Source organism: Schistocerca nitens, chromosome 8 (genome assembly GCF_023898315.1).
Source record: "Schistocerca nitens isolate TAMUIC-IGC-003100 chromosome 8, iqSchNite1.1, whole genome shotgun sequence".
NCBI classification, from domain to species: domain Eukaryota; kingdom Metazoa; phylum Arthropoda; class Insecta; order Orthoptera; family Acrididae; genus Schistocerca; species Schistocerca nitens.
Genome location: NC_064621.1, coordinates 385,703,820 through 385,728,556, shown reverse-complemented (window position 1 = coordinate 385,728,556; position 24,737 = coordinate 385,703,820). Strand labels below are relative to the sequence as shown.

Here is a 24,737-nt window from a genome sequence, read left to right as displayed (position 1 = left end):
TCATATCCTTTCCAACTTGTATTAGTCTTCCTGTGACTCTCAAAATTCTTACATTCCAAAATTCACTAAGGGTTTTCCATTTTCAAGCCAAAGGTCACATCTTTATGATCCACCCAGTTATTTCTCCTTTTAGTTTCTGTGATCTTAATTTTTTGGTGGTGTGAGTCATCAATCTAAGGCCCAGGATGTCCTGGTGGAGCTGCCACCTCATGGCCTAGAAACCTGCTAAGTTTTTATTTCATGACATTGTCATTTAGATAACTTAGCTTCACCCTGACAACAAAACATTATCCATCCCTCTGCAGTAAGGCCTAAGTGCATCATTATTGTCCTCGTTGCCAAGGATCTTCCACTGCCACATTAGGGGAGTGTGCCTGCTACCACACAGTCACAGAAGGTGGAATGGAAAGAGCAACAAGCAGGACATTGTTAGACATTGCTTGTCTGGATCTTTTGTGAAGCCCTGCCTGGATTGGCAGGCCCTGTCAATAGCCAGTATTTACCCAACCACATCACTGGACCACACAAAGCCCCTCATTCACATGGACAGTGTTTACACAGACAGTGTTTTGTTAGGGTGGTGTCTCCTGAGTGGTCTTACTTAGTATCGTGCATGGAAATGTGCTTATATAAAGTGTTGTGTTATAAAGAGAGATTACCTGATTTCAAAACAAAAACAAAGTTCTCATTAATGCACAGAATGGTTTCACAAAAGGAATTTGGTGGAAATGGACCAGTTTCTTAAACCTTGTTTTCAGAGCTGTAGATGATAGTGAATTAAATTATGGTTTGTTTTAGAACCTTTCCGAAGTTTTTGAGCTTATCATGATTTACTACTTTTAAAACTATGAAATTATAATGTCCATGGTGTTCACATTTATCTAATAGGAAAGAAAGAGTTGAAAGCTGCCAGGAATGTAAAGTGTACTATTCTGATTGTGAAAAGTTTATAGGGTGCTGACAGGTTCGGTATTGGGTCCATTATTATTTTCAATAGCAAATACTGTTTTATTTGCAGACAATGACAGCTTCTCTGTGAAAGGAATGAATGATCAGGACCTGCAGCAGAAAACTGAAAAAAATAGTAGTAGTAACAAAAAAGTTATATAAAGATATCTGTCTAATGTTTAATGAACAGAAAATGTGAGGATCAATTTCAGCCATATAAAAAAATAAAACTAGAATCAATGTAAAGGTTACATTAGGCAACAGCCAGATCCAGCTAATTAATCATATAGAATTGTCAGGATTATGGGTGGATGAACATTAAAGGTGGGGAAAACACATAGAAAAGTTTAAGGAAAAGTTAAGCAAGTGCTATTGCATATTAATAATGCTCTAAGATCGTTTGAAATGCTGAAACAGTGCTAACTGTTTATTATGGCTGCATCCATAGTTTACTTGGCTATTGTATGCTATGCTAGAAAACGGATGTTGGAACTTAAGAAGAATGCTGTAAGATAAATTAAACATTTTGCTTACAAATAGTTGTTAGGGGTATATATATATATATATATATATATATATATATATATATAAAATAATGGGGATGAATGGTGATGATTAAGATGACACAACAACACCCACTCATCTCAAGGCAGGGAAAATCCCTGACCCCACCAGGAGTCGAACCCGTGCTCAGGAAGCGAGAATGCTACCGCGAGACCACGAGCAGTGGATATATATATATATTCGACTCGGTAGTCTCCGCCACTGCCAATTTAACTGAAAACTCGTCACTTGAGTCTGTTGTTGGGTAAAAGTAGACGTGACTCATGTAGAAAGGAGAGTGAATATGTGAGTTCACAAGTGTAACTCACCTTTCTACATGGGTAAAGTCTACTTGTACCCAACAGCATCCTCAAGTGATGAGTTTTCAGTTAAATGGACAGTGGCGGAGACTATCGAATCGAATCTCCGAGCACACAGAGATGACAACTACGGTAATTATGTCACAGAACTTTCTAGAAAGTTTGAAGACAGTAAATACAGCTCATTTCTGATCACGACAGTGCATAGGTCTGACACCTGTACTGACACTACCACAGTCATTTTCTTGTTTTTGTTCGAACAGTCAATTCAGTTGTAAGACACCCTGCTTAACTGGCAGTTTCTATTCCTGTAGCACCACAGGAGAGTACTTCATTCGTTTGTGAACTATTTTACAAGCTTCCATCTAGAAGTGATATAATTGCATTTATATGTGTACTTAGTAGTTTAATTCTTAAGTGTATTGTGTGTTTTTGTATTTGCTAGATACAGTTCTGCATTTTAATAACTGTTTCGTGTATAGTTCTGTTGCTGTACTGATAACACCACAGTCATTTGTTTGGTTTTGTTTGTACAGCAGTAAGACACCTTAGTTAGCCTCCACCTTCCATTCCTGCAGCACCAGAGGGGGGGGGGGTACATCATCTGTTTGTGAGCTAATTTATGAGCTTCCGACTAGAAACGACTTATTTGCATTGACCTGCATGCTTAGTAGTTTGATACTTGTGTTTATCACACGTTTGTTTAACTGCTAGGCGTTGTGTGTTTTAATAACTGTCCATTCGGGAGGACGACGGTTCAATCCCGTCTCTGGCCATCCTGATTTAGGTTTTCCATGATTTCCCTAAATCGCTTCAGGCAATTGCCGGGATGGTTCCTTTGAAAGGGCACGGCCGATTTCCTTCCCCATCCTTCCCTCACCTGAGCTTGCGCTCCGTCTCTAATGACCTCGTTGTCGACGGGATGTTAAACACTAATATCCTCCTCCTTAATAACTGTCCAGGGTATAGTTCTGCCGTATTTATTATGAATAGGGACTGTGATTGCTGTGTCTTGGCACAAAATGATTTGGTGACACTTCGCTCATAGTTTTAGGTGTTGCTGGTTTCAGTCATATAGCTTGATACTGTTGCCAATGGCGTCACTGTGGGGAGCCAGATGTGTGGATGCAAGGGTCATCCAGCTCATCCCAGGTGTCCCCCAATCAGTCCACTACTGTGACCAGCACAGTTATTACCTGCACTAAGTTGACCACTCAACCATGGTCGAGTGGTACAGCGTTCCAAGATGTGGTAGGCATTGAACGACTTTCCAGAGGCCAATGAAAAGGCCTCTCCCATTCGTCTGGCAAATAGCTTTCAGGTGCTGTTTGTGACTGATAAAGATCCAGGGTCAAATGCAATCGCTTGTATTGTTTCAGAGGAAGCCTCTCAGCCTGCAAGATTCAGGCATTTACATATGCTGGATTACTTAGTTGGTAACTACCGTGTTAGATGTGTAATGAGGCCCCTTGGGACATGGCGCTAAAGAGGGAAAGATGTCCAGTGTGCACTCTGTGTGCATACTGGGAGAGTCCTCCCAGATATGAAACAGGTTCTTCCTGATGCCATGAAGAGTACAGGGTACAGTCAACGACAGTTGGTGGCTCATGTCGCTACTAGTGATGTATGTTACTTTAGATTGGAACAGATTCTCCCTGGTTTCTGGCGGCTATCTGAAATGGTAAAGCCTGCGACTCGCACTTGCAAGATGAAGACAGAACTCACCATCTGCAGCATCATCGATAGGACCAGTTGCTGACCTTTGTCAGAGCCCAATGGAGGTTTTGAATCAGATGCTCAGTTGTTAATGCAACTGTGTAAGCCATATATCCCTCGACTTGTGCATTGGGATGGCGGGAATTGTGTTACACTTAATAGATCAAGGGTAACACAGGAGGCAGCTACAAATATAATTGGTGATGGCGTGTTTCTTGCTACTATCTTGTAGCAGTGAAACTGAAGTAGATAGTTAATGTGAATTAGTGTGGGTAGGTTACACTAGACATTCAGAATAAATTTACAACGGTTCGTTTTACAACTGTATGATGCAGGTGATACAGTTTCTCAAAGATTGTAAGAAAACATGAAGATCCTTTAAAATACAGTTGTAGTTGTTGATGAATCGATATATTGGCGAAAATAGATGTTCAACGTCAATGGTATGCACAAAATTTCGTCCGAAATTGTATTAAATATTTTCTCCGAAAATTATTTTGAGCAGTTAATTCAGCAGACAACTCAATGTGTAAATGGTTGTGATAACGTGCTAGATTTCTTAGCAACAAAAAATCCTGAACATCACGGCAGATATAGGGACTAGTGACAACAAGGTCGTTGTAGTGAGACTCAGCACTGTAACATCGAAACTGACTAAAAAGAAACATAAAATATATCTACTTAAAAAAGCAGACAGTTATGCACTTGACACCTTCCTGAGAGACAGCCTCAGCCTCCACTCCTTCTTAACTAACTATGTAAGAATAAACCAGATGTAGCTTGAATTCAGGGAAATAGCATTGACAACAATTGAGAGATTTATACTAAATAAAATAATAAGAGATGGAACTAATCCCCCAAGATACACAAAATGGGTCACAACACTGTGGTAGAAGTAATAAAACGAGCTTGTCAAATTTAAAAGAATGTGAAATTACCAATATTGGCAAAGTTTTAGAGAAACATCGACTGCAATGCTAGGTGCACTTTATAATTTCCGTAATGATTATCTATCTCAAAATCTGGCAGGAAGTTCAAAGAGATTCTGCTCATATGTAAAGTTCACCTGTGGCAAAAAAAAATCAATACCTTCACTGTGTTACCAATGCAGAGCCATAAAATCAAAGTTACTAAATGTGTTTACTCTGAATTCCTTCACCAAAGAAGATGAAGTGCAACAAACAGCATTCAGAAATGTAGCCTTAGAGTTAATCTACAACATGTAATGACATTATAAAAATATAACTGGCCTATGAATACTGGAGCATTTCCTTACAGATTAAAACTTGCTACATGATGCCAATACACAAAATTGGTGAGATACGTGTAGTATCTAACTGTTGACTATATTATCATTTGACATAAAATGGCTCACTAGCACCCTCCAATTTTGGCTTTTGCATAGGGCTGTCCTTGGAGAAAGCAATATTCAGCCTCACAAAAGAAATTACGGATGAACTGTAAGCTTTCAATTGTGTAAGACATAACATACCAGTATTAATAAAAAAAACTCACTTTGGTATCAAAGCCCAACCCTTATTTATTTTTATTTGTTTATTACATATTCCATTAGTCAGTATTGTGATAAATCACAAGGATATTAAATGAGTCATGATTACATAACACAGATATAATATATGTCTATAAAATGACAAAACTGTACGATAAAATAATGAGTAAGATTGACAGTTAAAGTCAAATCAAAGGTATAGCTCAAGTAACAAAACAATTACTGAAAAAGAAAATATATTACATTGTCTAACTTAAGCAGTTAACATGAGTTATAGCAAAACATATTCAAACAAAGTTTTAATAATATAAATACCAATGGCAATACAATTTACAAAAAAAAAACATTGATTTATCTGCAGGTACTCAACAAGAGAGTAGAAGCAATTTCCCATTAGGTACTCTCTTAATTTACATTTAAAAGTAGGTAAGACATTAATGTGAACTTTAATATCTGAAGGAAGAAAACTATTATCAAACCTTTCAAACTAACATTTGACACCATTTCAGACAGCAAATAACAAGTTTCAAGCTTTTGAAATAGGTATTAGCGATCAGAAAATAAATGAAACTTCTTGTAGAAGATTTATAGGCATACGAATAGGTGATAAATTAAGTTAGAATGAACATATTGATCACCTGCTCACAAAACTAAGCTCAGCATACCTTGCGCTAAGAGCTGTTTCGCCCTATGTTGACAGGGAAATAATAAAGTTGTTGTATTTCACATATTTCCACGAACTGAACTGATGTATTACAATATCCTGTGCGAATTGCGCAAAAGTGGAAACTACAAAAACAAGCTGTAAGGGTGATCTCTGGTGTTGCAAGTCAGACGTCCTGTAAGCAGCTATTCACGACTCTTGGGGCATTGACATTCATAAGTCAATACATCTACTGGTCATTTAATGCGTCTTGGTTAGAGAACATCGCAACTGTTTCGTAAATATTGCAACCAGCCACAATCTCTTTTTTTAATTATTTTATTTTGGCGTTACTGGTTTTGGGCCTGAGCCCATCGTCAGACAATAGAGCTGACTTCTTTGCACACTTTGCATTTTTGCCTTCATGAAAAGCCCTCCCTTACACATTGCAAGACAGAGTGTTGATTTTCCTTTACAATCGATGCTGATCAGTGAACTGAATTAAATACAAGTGTTTAGTTTATTTATTTATTCCTTCAAATCCTACATGTATAGAATATATAACAGGATATTGGACATGGTTAGGTATTTACAAGATAAAATACAGTTTGTATTGCAATCCTAAGGACTAGATATTGAAGTAATTTAGCAAAGATTCATAAATACAACAAACATTACAGGCAACATACAAAAGTAGAATATCCATAAGGCATCTTCATTTTTGTTGTTTGGCTTTTATGTATTCTGTCAGACTGTAAAAGCAATGATCAATTAAATATGCCTTTACTTCAGCCTTAAAACTACAGAGTTTACCTACTGATTTAATGTGGTTAGGTAGATTATTGTAAACCTTTATCCCAGTATGTAGTGTGCTTTTTTGGCACTATGATGTTCTCACCTGTTTCCTATGAAGGGCAGATTTTTGCCTTGTATTGTGTGCATGTATATCTTCATGTTTTAATAAGATATTTGGGTGTCTGTCAATATATTGTCTGATGAAAACTGATGTTTCTTAGATAAAAATGCAAGGAAGAGGAAGAACTGACAGTTTTTTGAATATGGGTCTTCATGATTTCATATTGTTTACCCCTTCAATAATTCTTAATATTGTCTTTTGCATCCTGAAAAGTTTAATATTTGTTGTTGCATTGCCCCAGAAGATTATGCCATATTTTAATTACAGATTGCACATAGGAGTAGTATACATTTAACAGGCTGGCTTTACTGCAACAATTTTTTAAGATCCGTATCATGTAACAGGTTTTGCTTAGTTTTCTTTGCAAATATTCAATGTGTACCTCCCATTTTGTGTTGTTCTGGACCCAGAGTCCCAGAAATTTTGTGCTGTCAACACTTTCAAGAACTCTGTCCCTAAGTTCTATTTGTATGTTTGGGTTGTGTCTTCCTTTTACATTATAGAAGTTCAGTGCTACTGTCTTTTCTTTGTTTATAATTAGCTTGTTATAGCTGAATCACTGTTCTACACTGTTCATTGTTTGGATAGCAGAGTCTTTTAGTTTTTCTTCTGTTTTACCACTAATAATGAAGCTTTTATCATCTGCAAATTGGAGGTAGTTTGGCAATACTTGTTGTACATGAGATCATTGACATAGAGGAGAAACAGAATGGGTCCTACTACTGATCCTTGAGGGACGCCATATTTCACATTTTCATATCCTGAATAGTAGTAGCTGATTTTGTTATGGTCAGTATATTGCACTTCAACCACATGTTTGCGACCACAAAGGTATGACCTGAGTCACTCATTGGATATACCTCTAATTCCTAATTGGTCAAGCTTCTGGAGTAGGGCATTATGGTCAATGACGTCAAAAGCTTTAAATAAATCAAGATATATGCCTGTCACAAACTCACTTGCATCCAGTTTAGTATAGATTTCATTAAGAAATTCAAATATTGCACTTTCAGTTGAATAGCCTTTCCTGAAGCCATGCTGTGAGGGAGAGAGAATTTTATTTTTATTTAGGAAATTAGTTGACTTAATTGATCTGGATGAATCGTAAAAGAAAATCAAATCTGTGTCTTATAATGTGTAAAGGAGAGCTTTTCATGAAAACATAAATGAAGAACTTGTAAAGAAGGCAACGCTACGTTCTGACAATGAAATCAGCCCCGAAACTAGTAACGGTACACTAAAATCATTTAAAAAACTTGTGGCTGGTTGCAGTATCGCCTTACAGTGCCATCTACTCGGTGACTATACTATTTGTGATCAACAACAAAAATCTTCTCCAAACTAACTGTAAGATCCTCGATCATGATGGAAGGCAGAAGTAAAACCTCCACAAAGATTCACTAACTCTCGATATAGTACAAAGAGGAGTTATTCAGTGTGGAATAAGAATTTACAATAAGCTACCAATGAATGTGAAAAAGAACATTATCAACCCTCATAAATTCAAGAGGACACTGAAACAGTTCCTCATAAACTATATATATATATATATATATATATATATTGTCTGCAGGGTTCTCTTGAAACCTTGAATGTAATATTGTATACCTTCTATGTATATTGTTGACAGGATTGTTTGTTGCTCTCCCCTTGTTGTTCAAGAAATATTGAATCATTTGACTTGTCCCACTTTACGGTACTACCTTTGTACACTACAGAGTGTGATTAACTAACAGAACCAAATAAAAAACAAACAATCCTACCATTGTTGATAGTGCATTGTATTATTACCTTTCACTTATTTTTTTTTTGTTCACTTATTCCGTTTCACATTAAACAATCAACTTATTTAAATCGTAGCGCAGAACTTCTGTTCAATTTACATAAATGGCAGAAATTTATCAGTTTGTGGCGAAAATGTTAATGGATCAAAACAAGTCGTTTCTATACTTTGACAGAACGATATGTTTATGTTTGTGTCATACTTACAGTTCTTGTTTGTAGGTTATGTTCGTTTGTTTATTTCCATCCGCGCGAAAATATTTGCGTATATAAGCAATTTTGCGTGTAACAGTGGATGCCAGAATGAACATCGTCATGTTGGTATTAGACCAATGTAAACTTTTTTCAGTATTGTTGCCTGCGGCCTCAAGGAAAAATGTCGGCTTGACAACTTGCGATTTAAACTGCATGACAACTATTTATACACATCTGATTGAAATATTTTAAAAATCATGTCGTGCAATTATGCGGATGGACTGTCTCCTTATGAAAATAAAGGAAAACTTGGATTAGCGGAGGTAAAGATATTGAATAGTGTATTTTCAAGAGTACGTTTATTTTCACCGGTTGTGTAGAAAAAGCCGTTTGCCCAGTTTTACTTAATGCCATTGCATAATAGTCTTCGAATTGTCGGTAAATTATTAGATTTTGCATTTTACAATACGTTCCTTAAGAAATCAGTATTCTCATAAATGATTCGTCCAGTTTCCAAATTTCTGTTTTGTGTTTGTTGCATTCTAACAGTTCACACACCCAGACGAGAAAAATATTTTAGAACATACCCCTGTTCTGACTTGTGTCTCATATTGTTAATTAAGAATCGAGATTTTAAAAAGCTCCATTTAATTTTATTTTTTTTAAACACTGCATCATACAGTAGACATAACACAAGCTTGGCAAGTTCTTCTAGGTGATGTTTTAGTTCCTTCAGTAACAGCAAGCACATGAGGAACAGGGAAATATTATATCGTCTGTGCAAATAGTATGACAACAAACATCTTAGAATGTGCAAAAATTGTGTGGTAACATCTTGTTCTGTTGTTTTTAGTTCATTGATCATCCTGAAGTTCTAGAACTCGAATATTTACAAGCTACATAGGATCAGATTTTCTTCTCTGAGAAAGAATGCCAGTTTAGTCCTTACATTGTATTTTAAACTGGGTTCCACCTCACTGCTGACCCTCTTTGTTTCTAAGTTCCCCAAACAACTAACTGCTTAATGTTTTGGAATCTTCAGATTCCATAAAGTATTTGAAGTTCTGCAGAGTGTAATGCAAAGTCAGAATATATCTGATTTACAGAGTCTTCAGAAGTAAAATAGAATTTCATTTTGGTAATGTTAAAAACTGAAATAAATCTGATGGAGATAGTATTTGATTTCCTATGGATTTCTGTAAAATTTCCTTGTGTGATAATCTTTTAAATGTCATTCCTAAGCCATCACACTCAGTTTCTCCATGGCTAGTTGCAAGGAATGACCAGTTAGCACTGGCAGTAAAACTATTTTGAAGAAAATGTAAGTTAGTAAAATTAAATTTGAATTTTTTGGCCTGTGCAACCATCACTAAAATAGTGGATTATTCATTAAGATTTGAATGTGTTTCTGTGATGAATTCAGTCACAGTTTCTTGCCTTTATTGGACCATACAGGCATTTACTTATTAGTGTAATATTCCAACTATCGTTTTATGCATATGGACCACTAGGAAATGGAATGAGTTAAAGAATATAAACATGTTAATTACGTGGAATATAATATAATAATAATTGCATGTGGCTCGAGTCTTTCAACTGCACAGCACTTTGGCAACTTGTGTCTTCCTAACCTGCCCCAGCAGTCCTACCAGGCAAAGAGGACATACAGTTTAATGTCAAGTCTGAACCTTAAGTTGTTCCTGGTGAATCTTTACATCATTGAGATGTGAAGTCTAGGTTAAAGGCAAACTGAAAAATTTCCATGATTTGACTGGGATTTTGTGACCTCCAGCTGTGCTCTTTGCTGCTATATCACCAGGCCCAATAAATCGAACATGTGATAAGGGAAAATAAAATTAATGTGCAAAAACAGCTTCAAGCAAAATGAAACCACAAAATTGGATGCTGGTAACCTCAGCGTTGAGTGCCCGTAAGTCCCAAAACACACACCCTCACAAACGCACGAAACCACAAAATTAGAGTAAACCAAAAGCAAAGTGAAAAAATACATCATACATGGATTAACACGTGCTGTATAATACATAAAAATCAAGCATTAAAAATACACACTAAAAGGTCTGTACATATCTTTAAAAAGTCCTTCATCATACATTTATTAAGTAAATGCATTTTTTATTTTATTTGTAAATAATGCTGTGTTTCTGCATAAGCCATTGACATTATTTGTTATTGAATTAAATATTTAAAACTGTACCCCTATCTGTGCCTGAATTATATTTTTGAAGTCACAATGGAGGTCACTCGTGTATTTTTGTAAATTTCACAGGACTGTCAACCACGAAATCCACAATGAGTAAATATATTGGGGGGGTGTAGTAAGCACTACAAATAAATTCAACTAATCCTTCACCTGCAGTATAGTTTTAGATGAATTATGAATGGATGTACACTTCAGGAGTCCGATGGTATCATAGGGCTCCCCCTGGATAACATATCTTGTGTTCTTGAGCATATCTGTTCATGCTCTGATGAGTCATTCCTTGTATGTAGTGACTTATTGAGTGTCTTACAAGCTATTATCCACTGCTACCCTTGCCATCCTTGGTAGCAACCATCCAGAAGTCTGTCTATGCCCTGGAATAGTCTGGTTGTTCACTGGTGTTTGTCTGGACCCAAGGACATCTCGGAATCACAGGCGATGACCTTGCTGACGGGCTGGCCAAACACGCTACATGGAAACCACTTTAGGAGATCGGCATAAAGGTTTTTTGGCTTTAGCATACGGAATGGCATAACCTCGGTATGCACGACAAATGCGTGCCATGAAGGAGACTATGAATGTGCGCAAGTCCTCCATGCAGGCCTCTTGCAGAGGCTCTGCGGTTCTATGCTGGCTCCACATCAGCCACACGTGGGTGACCCACAGCTATCTCATGCATCATGAAGACCTACCTCAGTGTCAGTGCGACGGCCGGTTGACGGTGAGTCACATTCTGTTGCACTGTCCTGCTTTGGCTGCCCTGCAACGTGATCTTCGATTACGGGACTTGTTGGCGTTAATTTTAGCTGACAGTGCCTCGTCGGCTGATTTAATTGTATGTTTTATACATGAGGGTGGTTTATCATTCCATCTAAGTTTTGGCACATGTCCTTTGTCACTCTGTGTTCTCTACCCTAACACTTTTAGACTGGAGGTTTTAACGTGTTGCAGAGTGGCTGGCTTATGCTTTTTTATTCTCGTGAGCAGCCAGCCACGGTCATTTGCTCTCTTGTTTTAATTTCTTCCACCTGTTTCTTGCATATCTCTGTGTTTTCTTGTCCTATTTTGTCCATTGTAGTGTTTGTTGTCTTTCTGTCGTTCTTGTGGTTTTTCTTTTCTCCCATTTTTGTGCACTAAGTTTCATTTGTTTTATTCTTTCCCTTGTGGAATTGTTTTACAGGAACAAGGGACTGATGACCAAGCAGTTTGGTCGTCCCTTCCCCCCCCCCCCCCCCCTTAAACAACCAACCATCGTAGCAAAACTTGGGTAAGAATGTGCAACAAGTTTTTCCAATTTAGATGAAAGATCCTCAATAAAGTCATCAATGTTTGCAGTAATGTGATAATTAATGTTCTCTCAGTTGAAGACTGTTGATAAAAATCGAAGGTTTCATTGTCATCACAATTTTCAAAAAAAAAAAAAAATTCTAGGCAGCATATCATCATTTCTTTTGAAGGTATTCATTACAGCACTGTAACATACTTGCAGAGGTTGGATTTTCACATGCTATCAAGCACTACAGAGCGTATCACTGTGCTGCTCAAAGACTGTGATCAGTTTCAAGCTGGTGTACTTTTTTAGTAATCTTGATGAAGAATAGTGGCATTTGGAAACTCCATTGTGATGCATTCTATCTTTTGTGTAACTGTTGAAGAAATCTCCAAACTGATTCTGTACTTTTAAGAGAGAGGAGACTGTTTTCTGATGTATCCTAAAAAGGCGTATTTGTTCTACACATGACAATGAATATTTCACCATGTGTGGACCCACACCCACTGGCTATGCTCTCCACAAACCTCCCTTTCTCAGTACTGCTGAAGTGCAGACCATGCAAGTGAGTCCTGTCTCCCAATAGGCCCCACCTGCACCAGTTTTCGATTGACTTGCTGGACAGCACTGTCAAGATGAAGCCGATCATTTCAACAAAACAGCTGAACTGTGCTCACATTGATTCTCCCAGTTAAGATAGCCATCTTACTCAGGTCACCATGTATCTAGTACGCCCTGTCCCTATCCAATCACTTTTCTGCTCCACCCCCTATCACTACTTGATCATTTTTCATGAAATCTTTTTACAAAGACTGTAAACATACAAACACCTGATTCAGCCCAACACTTTTGGTTGGAAATGCAGATGACTTAATTACTTAATATAGGGCCTACAGCTCTACCATGACTGCTGCCTAGCAGCAGTTCTCTCTTCTTCCTAATGGAAGTGTTATTCCTAGGCTTCCTACTAACGAGCAGTGTGTGCTGCACATTTCCTCTCCTCTCAACTCTGGGAGCTGGGAAATGTTACTGGTTAGACCCAACAAAACTGTCTGACCACATCCTCCTTGTGCTAGCCTTCAGACCAACTGTCAGTTCCCAACCATCCCACATACCACTGCCTTCCTTCATCCTTGCTGGCTTTCTCCTAACTTCATCCAAATGTGCCTGCATGGCACAGATCTTTCATTCCTGCTCCTCTATTAACTTATTCCTGCTCCATATTTTGTAGTTTCAAGAGTGATGTCCCCAGCCCCAGGGTACCCCTCCTGCCCAATGGAACCTCTGTGCTACAGCTCCCACAATGCATCCCATTATTCACTTTCCTAATGGTGCAGGCATGTAGTGAAAAGATACCATTATCACATACTAAAACACATGATTTGGAGTGAAATGGACCCATTGTGGAAAAACCTGATATAGTTGTTGTATACCCATTTTTAAAATTTGTGTAGACTGTGTCAAATTAACCATTTTCTTTTGCGTTGCTTTTCGCCTGCAGTGTCAACATCCTTTATGCCTGTAAAAACTCTAGAATGTTAATTACTTTGGTAAAAATTTATATTCATCAGCTACTTCAGGTTTCAATTTCTTCTCTCTTTCCTTGGTTGGTTTTGCTAAGAATTTCTTTTCTTTAAAAATATTCTTTGTTTGTCATACTGAGTTTTCAGAAATTTTGAAAGCAATATGAAGTTTTTTCTGAGACCAATTCAGTGCTATGGGGACAATCAGCAGCTGAATTTGTTTCTTCTTTGTATGTTCTAAATTGTTTCTCATATGTGAGGGTGGGTGGGGACATACACTAAACCCTAACCTATCTTCCATTTGTAAAATCAATAACTAAAGCCACATGCTCTTTGCAGTGATATACAACACAAAATTAACAACTGGCGTAGGTATTACAACTAAAAAGTGTAATTTTTGAGATTCAGTATTAGAGCCCCCTTGGCACAACTTAAAAGAATGTAAGTTTTTTGCGCATTCAACCACATATTTACAAAGAGAAAGAAAGTTTACTAAGAATCTGCTTCACAACATAAAATTTTATAGAACATTTCACAGTTTTATATTTCATTTAACAAACAAGCTCTCCACAAGAGAGATGAATTCCTCATCCATTAAAATGTCAGCCCTTTTGTGTATTTTTCAAGGAACAGGATGTAGAGTCTGCACAGAATAAAGTTGCCAGCAAGGCAAGGCAAAAGCCCCCCCATACCCACACTTGCATGGTGACCATTCAAAAAGATCTGCCGCTTCTGCAATGGTTAGTATCTAAAAAAGAATTCTGCTAAAAATGCAACAAACACAGCTATTTATTTTTGCTTGGCTTGTTAACCACTTGTAACTTACACAGAAGCACCATGAGTGGTGAATGTTGAGTAAAACCTACACACTTCTGTTGTTGCCATGCTAATATTTACTTTTTCTGCCAAAATGCAGCAGATTTTACATAATGTGACTTCACTTACATGTCGTACAGCCGCAATTATGAGAGATTTCTGAAACAATGGTTTATTGAGTGAGGAACTGAGGAAATGTAAGGTCAGTAGCTTATGAAAAAGTGCATCCTCTGTACAAAAATAAACATGGTATGTCTTCACTTATGTTGTTCCAAAATCCATGTCATTTCTTGTTTCACCAGCTAATGATGGTCCTTAAAAATTAAATTCTTTCACTGAAAAAGTCTGTATATAGTGGAATAACATGGGAGATAATGAAGCTTTGCATAATAACCGTTTGATAAAATACTCTCCTCTTTCAATATGAGGAGAGGAGGTACTGTCGGAAGTAAAGTTGTGAGGATGGTTTGTGAGTCATGCTTAATAGCTCAGTCAGTAGAGCCCTTGCCTGCGAAAGGCAAAGGTTCCGAGTTTGAGCCTCAGTCTGGCACACAGTTTTAATCTACCAGGAAGTTATTCTCCTATTTGCATGGTATTAGTTGACAGAATCTCATTATGATATCTCAAAACATTTATAAAATATGAGAAAGGTTGTAAATATTTCGTTCTGGCTACATCAGTGGTGCACGCAATTGCCATTGAGTGTGCTACATCAGATCGGTTTTCTTGAGCTCGGTGACAGGTAGAGACCTTCACACAAGTCTAAAGAAAAATTCAATATGTTAGCTAAGTTCCATATGGAAAAGCATGTTACACACTTTCTTGCTACATTTTCCCTTTTTTTGAAATACATTTACACTCATCACGTACCATTTCACATAATATTTCTTTCATACCAAACTCTTGATTGATTTGTTTTTATGTCGCACATTTGTTCTCTTTTTGCATAACATTTTGTAACATAAACATCTCATAGTAGCAACATTATGTTGAACTGAAATCTGTGTTTTCTGAAAATTATGTGATGAACAACATTAAAGTGTCTGCGGATTGAAAACTCTGTGTTTCACTGCCATATTTAGCTAATGACATCCGCATTTTTCCCCGGTAAGAGCAAGGAGCACAGGACACAAGTTGCTGTCGTGCCTTGTTTCCATTTCTTTGAATCTCTATTCTTCTTTTTCTTTTTTACATACAAAAGAGAAAATATCCAGGACAAGGAGAGAAGTAATTGTTTAGACAAATTGAGTCATTATCGAAACCCGTATTGGAGGCCGAGAGCAAGTCTGCACTGACAAAGAGAGATACAGCAAATACATGGTAAGTGATTTTTTTAACAACATATATTGGCTTTACTTATCTTTTTATGTGTTTCATTTTTGCAGAAGTTTGATAGCAAGGATGAAGTCACAGAAAAAGTAAGCAAACTTGCTACTTGGATCCAAGAAGCCAAACATGTTGTTGTCCATACTGGTGCAGGAATAAGTACAGCAGCAGGAATTCCAGATTTCAGGTGTGTAGACTGAAAAGTGTGTGAGATTGCATCTGGTCAGAAGACTACTTACTACATATTCAGTTTTAGTATATTTCCAATAACATTTTACACTAGTCACCATAGATCCTCTCTTTCTGTAAGACCCCATTGGGTACCCTTATTAACTGATTGCAAGTTGATTACAGAAATTATGAGCAGTTGGAGTAGAATTTTCATACGTGTAAGTAAATAATCTACTACCACCTTTCATATTCTTTTCTCCATCAACAATGTGTTTGACACTAATTTATAGGTGCCATTCATGGTTTCAAGCAGGTTTTCTTTTTGAAATTTCTGTATCTTTGGCTAATATTCAGTATTCTAGTTGAATATTCTTAGTTTCTTCACCGTGCATATGGCCTTCTCAAACAATTAGTGACCTTGTTATTTCCATTAACATTCTGGAATGAACTGACTTTTAAAAGTGTAGCCACTTGTTTAGAATTGATTACTCTAAAAAGTAACATGAACACAAATTATGGAATAAAATATTAATATGACTTGCAAATGCGGTGGGGTGAGTTTCATGCCTCAGTGATACAGATAGCCATATCATTTGTGCTGCCACATTGGAGGGTATGTGTGGAGAGATAAGACTATAACATACGGCTCCTGAAGAGGGGAGCAGGCTTTTCAGTCACTTTAGGGCAACAGTCTGGCACTGTAACAGTATCCAATGTAGTGGGGTCAAGATGGCATGGGTGTTTAATAATGTTATTTCAGGTCACAATGACAATATAGGATGGTTGGTGGAGCAGCAGTTATATAGTGCCGGGTGGACAGCCATTGTAAAGCCATAGAAACACTGAGAAAACAGTGGTATTTTTATTATAATCATGATCGGTAAAGCAGTTGGACAACAAGAGGGAATGTACAACATAGACGGCATGGCAGAATAACCAAGGCCAAACAAGTGCTAGCTGCTGCCGTCATTTTCCATGACCTCAGGCAGTTTTTCATAGTTGCCAGACAATTATGCTAGATCCCTCCCCCCTGAAATTGAAGCATAGGGCTGAAAGCTCCCTGGACGATGCTTTGGAAAGTGAACTTGTGGCACAGTTGACGCCATAGTATGTAAGCCGATGGGATGAACCAGGGGGGTGTTGGCAAAACATACTGGGGTGAAGTAACAGTATCTGATGTTGCAGAGGCTGCATTGAGACCTCCAAATCGATGGCTGAGTCCATAGGAACTATTGTGGGTATTCTGGAGTGAAAGTTATACCTATGCATTTGCAGGACTGGTAAAGGTAGGCTTTCCAGGTCTAATTGAGTCACTGAAAGCGGTGCATTCGGAAGGTGTGGATGGATTGGTGGGTCTCTCCAAACCCCTTAGTGTGTCAACAATCCTAAGACACTGCCCACAGTTAGCAACCGTTGTAGCCAACATCCATGCCCATATTACTGTTCCCAGTGGATAGCACCCAGTGTGCTGGATCCAAAGTTGAGAGTATGCAGGTGCCGTCCATGGAGGAGCTCCTGTGGACCGTGGACATGGACAGGATTAGTCCTGTAAGTCTTCAGGAACACTGTTAACTCATCTGTGAAGGTAGTGGTTCCCACTGTTTTTAACATTTGCTGTTTAAACATTGGCACCACACTCTCTGTTTTGCCATTGTAGGACAAGTGAAGTAGCAGACTAAATAGGTGTTTGATGTCGTTTGAGGTGAAGAAGCCACAAATGTGAATTTAGGCCCCTTGTCTGACATGATCATTCAGAGATCCCACTAATGGGAAGAAATGGATGAATGTATAAATTACGGCACGTGTTGTGGTAGGTGCCATACTGACCACTTATGGGCAGTTAGTGTAGGCACCCATGATAATGAGCCACGTAGGCCACAGAAATGAGCCTGCAAAATCCAAATGAATGCTGTCCCAGGGTAACAGAGGATGGGCCAGTAGGCGAAAGGTTAGGACGGAAACTTGAGGCCGCAACGCAATTGGGATGATGACATGGTGAATATCTGCCTCAGCATCAAGCAGGAGAACATTGTTGATGACCAATAGACAGTGGGAGAGGCAAGCCCAGGCCTGGAGCTCCAGATTGGCATTCCTCAAAAAATATGTGGGCCACCCATGGGGCACATACCTGTACTGTGTGATGTCCTATAAGATAGGGTGCCTACCTATTTCTGCAACAATTTGAGCAGCCATCCATGGCTTGTAGCCATTCCACATCTACTTTGAAACATGAGATTTCCTGCTCGTTAAAGGTCATGTCTGGTCCTGCTGGTAGGCAAGACAGTGCACTCACATTTGCATATTTAATAATATGATTATAGGAGCTGCCAAAAAATGCCCAGTGCTGTTCACTCTGGAAGAAGGGAGCATGGTCCAAATAGTGCTAACAGTGATTTGAGGCCATAATGAGCATTAACTTATTCCCGAAGAGTTAAACATGTAACTTCTTATCTGCAAAGATGATTGCTAAAGCATCCTTTTCTACCTGCTAGGAATACTTTTGAATGGGTTTCAGCATTTTGCTGCACTAGCAATTGATAGCTCAGTATTGTCATCGTTCTTTTGTGCCAGCACTGCACCAATGCGATATGGAGAGGCACCTGCAGCCAAAATCAATGGACCTTATGGGGGAAAAGGGCTTGAGGCAGGATGCTGAATGTAGTATTTGCTTCAGCTGTGTGAAAAAGTGCTCATAGGTAGCCATCCTCCTGTACTGAATGCCTTTCTTCTATAATTAAACAATGGAAAATCCAGGATGGAATGTCCATCCATATCAAACCTACTAACCACCAGCAATACCTCCACTTTGACAGCTACCACCCATATAATACCAAGAAGTCCCTTCCGTACAGCCAGCCACCCATGATCTTTGCATCTGCAATGATGAGCAGTCCCTCTCAAAAAATACCGAGGGTCTCACTGAAGCCTTCACTGACCATAATTATCCTCCCATCCTTGTACAAAAACAAATCTCCCATGCCTTATCTTTCCAGTCTCCCACCACCTCCCAAAGTCCCACAGTCCGGCCACAGAGGAGCATTCCCCTCGTAACTCAGTACCGTCCGGGACTGGAGCAACTGAAATACATTCTCCACCAGGGTTACCGAGCGAGGTGGCGCAGTGGTTAGCACACTGGACTCGCATTCGGGAGGACGACGGTTCAATCCCGTCTCCGGCCATCCTGATTTAGGTTTTCCGTGATTTCCCTAAATCATTTCAGGCAAATGCCGGGATGGTTCCTTTGAAAGGGCACGGCCGATTTCCTTCCCCATCCTTCCCTAACCCGAGCTTGCGCTCCGTCTCTAATGACCTCGTTGTCGACGGGACGTTAAACACCACTAACCAACCAATCCACCAGGGTTTCGATTACCTCTCGCCGTGCCCTGAAATGAGAAATGTCCTGCCCACTATCCTTCCCACCCCTCCTACAGTGGTATTCCGTCGTCCACCGAACCTACACAATATACTCGTCCATCCACACAACCCCTGCTCCCAAACCCTTACCTCATGGCTCATACCCCTGTAATAGACCTAGATGCAAGACCTGTCCCATACATCGTCCTACCACCACCTACTCCAGTCTGGTCATTAACATCACCTATCCCATCAAAGGCAGGGCTACCTGTGAAACCAGTCATGTGATTTACAAGCTAAGCTGCAACCACTGTGCTGCGTTCTTTGTAGGCATGACAACCAACAAGCTGTCTGTCCGCATGAATGGCCACTGACAAACTGTGGCCAAACTACAAGTGGACCACCCTGTTGCTGAACATGCTGCCAAACATGATATCCCTCATCTTAGTGACTGCTTCACAGCCTGTGCCATATGGATCCTTCCCACCCACAGCAGCTTTTGTGAATTGCACAGGTGGAACTTTCCCTGCAATACGTCCTATGTTATCGTAACCCTCCTTGCCTCAACCTTCATTAGTCATTGTCCTCACCCACCCAGCCCCCTCCCTGTTCCCATTCCAGCACTACATGGCCATCACTTCACCGTCACACCCAGTCTTTTAATTTCTTTTTATTTCTCTCCTTTACGCTACTTACTACCCCCTCCCCCCTCCGCACCTTCTCTCCTGCCCTTCATCTAAACTGCAACACTTCACTGTTTGCCACTCCCACCATACTATCCCTCCCCCTCCCCGCCCCAGCCTCTTCCTTACCACCACCCAGTCGCCACTCCCATCATGCACTGGTGCTGCTGCTCGCAGTGTGGTTTCAGTTCTCTGAGGCTACAGATGTGTGTGCAAGTTGCATTTGTGTGTGTGTGTGTGTGTGTGTGTGTGTGTGTGTGTGTGTGTGTGTGTCTACTGCTGACAAAGGCCTTAATGGCCGAAAGCTATAATTGTGTGAATCTCTTTGTTGTGCCTATCGTGACTCAGCATCTCCACTATATGGTGAGTAGCAACATTTCTTCCATAATTGGTTTAGTGAATACATAATGCGGGCCACTTGCGGGATGGACATGGTTAACTGTTTCTGGTATCTCTGGAAGATTGCTTGAACAGAAGGAAACCCAAAAGGCAAGTGCTTGAGTTTACATATGCCGACGGGTATGTTAATACCCATGATGCCTTCTGACTCCTCATTCAGAGGGATCTAGATATGTATTTGCATGGTCTGTCTTCGAAAAATATTAACCCAGGATAAGCTTTGTGAGGAGGTCCTCTGGACATGGTATGGGATAGTTTTCCATTTGAGGGCCATTTTTGCAAAACTCGCTTTATGCAAAAAATAAAATTTTACAGGAGACACATTCAGTTAATTTACACAAATTTTGTACAGTTTTGAATCTATCTTAAGAGAGTCTTTGCATGTACATAATTTTTTTTTTTGTAGTTTATTAAATGCTGGAAGCAGAAAGCACCTTCTCCCTTCCTCCAAAACTTGCTTTATCCTCGTACTAGATCAGTGATATCTGAATGTTAAATGCTTATTTCTTGCATTAAAGTTTTAAAATAATATTTCTTTTTTTTTTTCTTCTACACAACTTCAGAGCACTTTTCATCCTCATAAATTCTCCATGACTGTCATGACCATATTCCTTACCACTTGCAGAGAGTGTCATTGCAAGAATTTGCTGCATCCTTAGTAATGGTAAGGAAGCGCATTAGCTTCGTTACTTCTCTCTCCTTTTTTGCACTCCTATGGTTTATCTTCGTAGTAATCGCAGCAAGTTTCATGGCTCTGATTGAAGTAATGTTCTTCTTCAAAACTACTGATCCAGAGGAATATAGTTTTTAAAAGTGTATTGGAATCTTACCATTGGTTTGTCTGTAAGTTATTGCTTGTACATCCAACATTTAGAAATCTGTTTGAAGTCATGGGAAAACCAGGCTTCTCCCAACACCAGCACCTTTCCTAACTTTGCTAGAATATTCCTGTATTCACAAGGTGACATGATCTCTTCTTTCTTCCCGTATTCCTTCTCAGCTCTACTGAACACACAATCCGGTGGCATGAAACTGTGTTCACGAATAGGAAAATAGTGGGCAAGTTCAGAGAACTTTGGACTGCATTCCATTGTGTTACAGCATACAGAGCATTATAAAATTCGTATTCTGGCTGGTGCACAAGTCTGAAAACAGCAAGATTCATCTCTACTACCAATATCTCTTGTCCTGTCTTCAAAATAATGTAGGAGAAAATGTTGTAGTGTACATGCAGTTTCATTTGCCCCTCTTCCAGCCTCTGCTTCAGACCAAGTATATCGAAAAATGTTAATAGTACCTTCTTTTCATTCATGTACTGCCACAGCCAGGTTGTAGAGCCACACTTGTCGTCTGTAAAATACTTCTCCAATATAAAGATTTGGCAGAGGTTCTTGTATTGCTCTTGAGCCAGTCCTTCTTCCCTGTAGTGCAGTCCCATGTTCTTGATAGTGCCTAGCAGTCCATTCTAAGTGATCCAACGATACCCCTGTTATTCTTTGAAATATAGCAGCACAAACTGGTACTTGGGATCCCTCATGAAGTTTTATCTTATACCTAGCTGATGCTGAGACATCCATGTAGGATAGAAAGAATGCATCTTGCTTGCTCTTATCTCCTGAAGAATACAATAGATTATTGAAATATGTCAGCATAAGAGAGATTGCCTGCATGATAGACTTTCCCTTCACAGTTGTTCACCTCACTCCTTTCAGAATTCCAGCAGTCAATAACAGGCGCAGCATTTTGGTTTGAGTATCGAAATGATTTTGCTTTGGAGACAGACTGATTCATTTCTCTTCTTTTATGCCACAGCATGTTTCACTCCCAGGAATATTATATTCACCATCATTTTCCATATTTACTGTTTAACACAAGTCTAGACTAGACTAATCATGTCACAAAAAATTGACCATCCTTTTTTTCCCAAAAAAATTTTTTATTTCAAAAGACCACTAGATGGCACTATAGATATGTGACATCATTATTGTTTTAAAATGTGGCTCTTACTGTTTTAAAAAATGGTTGCTCCATTACTAAAAAAGTAGTTTGTGTGCAGTGAACACTTAAAAAAGTTTCTCCTCACAGTCTCAGTTACTTGACGTGAAGTGCTTGTTGACTAGTTTGCAGTATCGTGCCAAAATGGAAATTTCTTGCAAAGGTTTTCGTTTAATGATTTTTTTATGATTTTAGTAGTGGCTTAAGTCAACAATGATGCCTAAGATCGCTTTGTTCCCCCCCTCCCTATGGGGGCTCCATTTCTTTCGTGAGTTTGTGCGTGGCGCTCACGGATCTCCAAGCTATTGCAGCCCTTTTTTCCCTTCCCTGGTAGCTTTTCCTTCACCTTGCCCCTCCTTCCCCATCCTCGCTCCTTCCCCACTGCTCCCTCCTACCCCTCTATTGGTATTGTGATTTATATCGAACTGGCTTTCCACCTGGTTTGCTGTATTCCATGCAATTTTGTTCCTCTTGTGTATTCTCTCTCCTCCTTTTTGGCATTTTGGTCCTCCCTTGAGGGTTGACCTTCACTTCTAAATTTTCCATTTGGGGAAGAACTCCCACATCTACAGTGTGGATTCCTCCCCTCCCCCCCCCCTCGCCCGTCCTTCCCTACCATAGACACACACCCCCCCTCCGCTCCACCAGGTCACCAGCACATGTAGCCAGTCTGTGTGGTGGGGCTGTTATGTGCCCATCTGGCTGAGCTCCCTGACAACACACGGATTACACTGCTGGTACCTGAGCTGTTGGCTCCCCGTGTATATCAAGGAGAGGGTGCTTGTCATCCTGGAGCAGTGGAACTCCCGGTGGTGGCTGCCGTGCCAGTCGGCCGTTGCTGCGGCGGGGTAGCGCCCAAGTGGAAAGCCCCCTATCAGAGTGGGTGGTATCAGGGCAGATGGTTGGTTGGTGCATGAAGCTTATCAAGGTGCAAAGATCTGGCCATTCCCAAACGACCATCTCTTTGAATGGTAAAGGATCATTGAATGCTGCTTCATACGACCCAGCAGCCTTCCCTTGCCTGGTTGCACTCTGGGAGGAGGGCCAGGCTCACCTTCTTGGCATGAATCACTTTCCCCACTACCTCATCTGTACCAGGGTGGACGGCGACACATTCACTGCCACAGAGCCATTGCTTTTTGTGGAGAATGTCCAGGACAAGTTTGGTGAAGTGGAGTGTGTCAGTAAGTGCGTTCCTCGTTGATCAAAGCTTCTTCTGCCATCCAATCTGCAGCTCTTCCTACTTGCGATCATCTTGGCAATGTCCCAGTGTTTATTACCTTTCATCAGTCTCTGAATATGCTCCAGGTGGCAATTTTTCATAGGGACCTCATCCTGCAGACTGATGAAGAGCTCCGAGCTAATCTGGAACGACATAACATTCATTTTGTTCAACATGTGCAGAAGGGTCGTAAAGACAACTGGATTTTGAGTGAGATATCATCCCAGAGGAGGTCAAAGTTATGTGCTACAGATGTGATGTGAAGCCGTACGTCCCACCATTCATGAAGTGCTTTCAGTCCCTGCATTTTGGCATATGGCTGCCCGCTGTGCGGCAACTGTGGACACCAACTCCCCTGTGTTCCGCCAACTGTGTGTTTCAGTTGCTGTGACTGCCACACTCCTCGCTTGCCAGATTGCCCAGCTTACAAGAGAGGAAAGCAGATCCAAGAGTACAAGTCCCTGGATCACCTATTGTTGTAACCTGTTGTGACCGCGACCAGAACAGTCGCAGGGTGGCCGAGAAAGTGCAGCGGGACGAAACAGAGAGCGGCCTGTGAACAAACAAACAAACGGAAAGGTCGGACACGAAACAACGATGGATGATGGGGAGAGACCTTACCATGACAACACGCAAGGAGCAACGGAGTGACAGAGACAACCAAACGAATCCAAGACGTCCACTAGTAATGAAATCAAAGAACAATAAACATGCTATCTATTGTCGAGGCGATGTGTCGAGACTCATGCAACGATTAGACTCGCTGGCTGAGCAATAGGCAGGAGATCAAATACTCCTATTGGGGGCGCCGCTATTGGCCGCTGGAACCATGTGTTCCACTGTGGCGCCCTCACACTAAAAGTGGGCCAGGATGCGCGCGCCACCACAGCTTACAGTGCGATGGTGCAGAGACCTCTAGGGATCTTCGACGTCCATGACGTCTGGCGGGGAATCAACTTCCGCAGCGTGCGGTACCATACCTATCATATGCTGAGTCGTGCCAAAAATATGATCGACTCAATCCAGAGTGACTTTCTTCAGCTTATGCCTCTTGTTACGCCTTCTCACTGCTTGTTAGCAGCAAAAACACAGTGGCTGCGCCAAAGATTGAGACGACATGGAGTTTTACAATTATTTATTGAACTATTTTACAATTTCTCCCTCATCGTCGCTGCTCAGCCCTG

The 24,737-nt window shown here is 40.0% G+C and overlaps 1 protein-coding gene across 2 annotated transcripts in view; it reads left to right on the top strand.

The window, feature by feature from the left end:
• Positions 1–8,583: 8,583 nt before the first annotated feature.
• The window catches only part of LOC126198588 (NAD-dependent protein deacetylase Sirt6), a 93,132-nt gene continuing 76,978 nt past the window's right edge, over positions 8,584–24,737 (top strand). Inside the window, exons 1-2 of one of the 2 annotated variants that reach the window (XM_049935036.1) lie at positions 8,584–8,896; positions 15,789–15,916. In XM_049935036.1, the coding sequence (XP_049790993.1) occupies positions 8,831–8,896; positions 15,789–15,916 (194 nt within the window). In that variant the 5' untranslated portion in view covers positions 8,584–8,830. The remainder of the gene's footprint in view (positions 8,897–15,788; positions 15,917–24,737) is intronic. The other variant, XM_049935037.1, reaches the window with a different exon arrangement.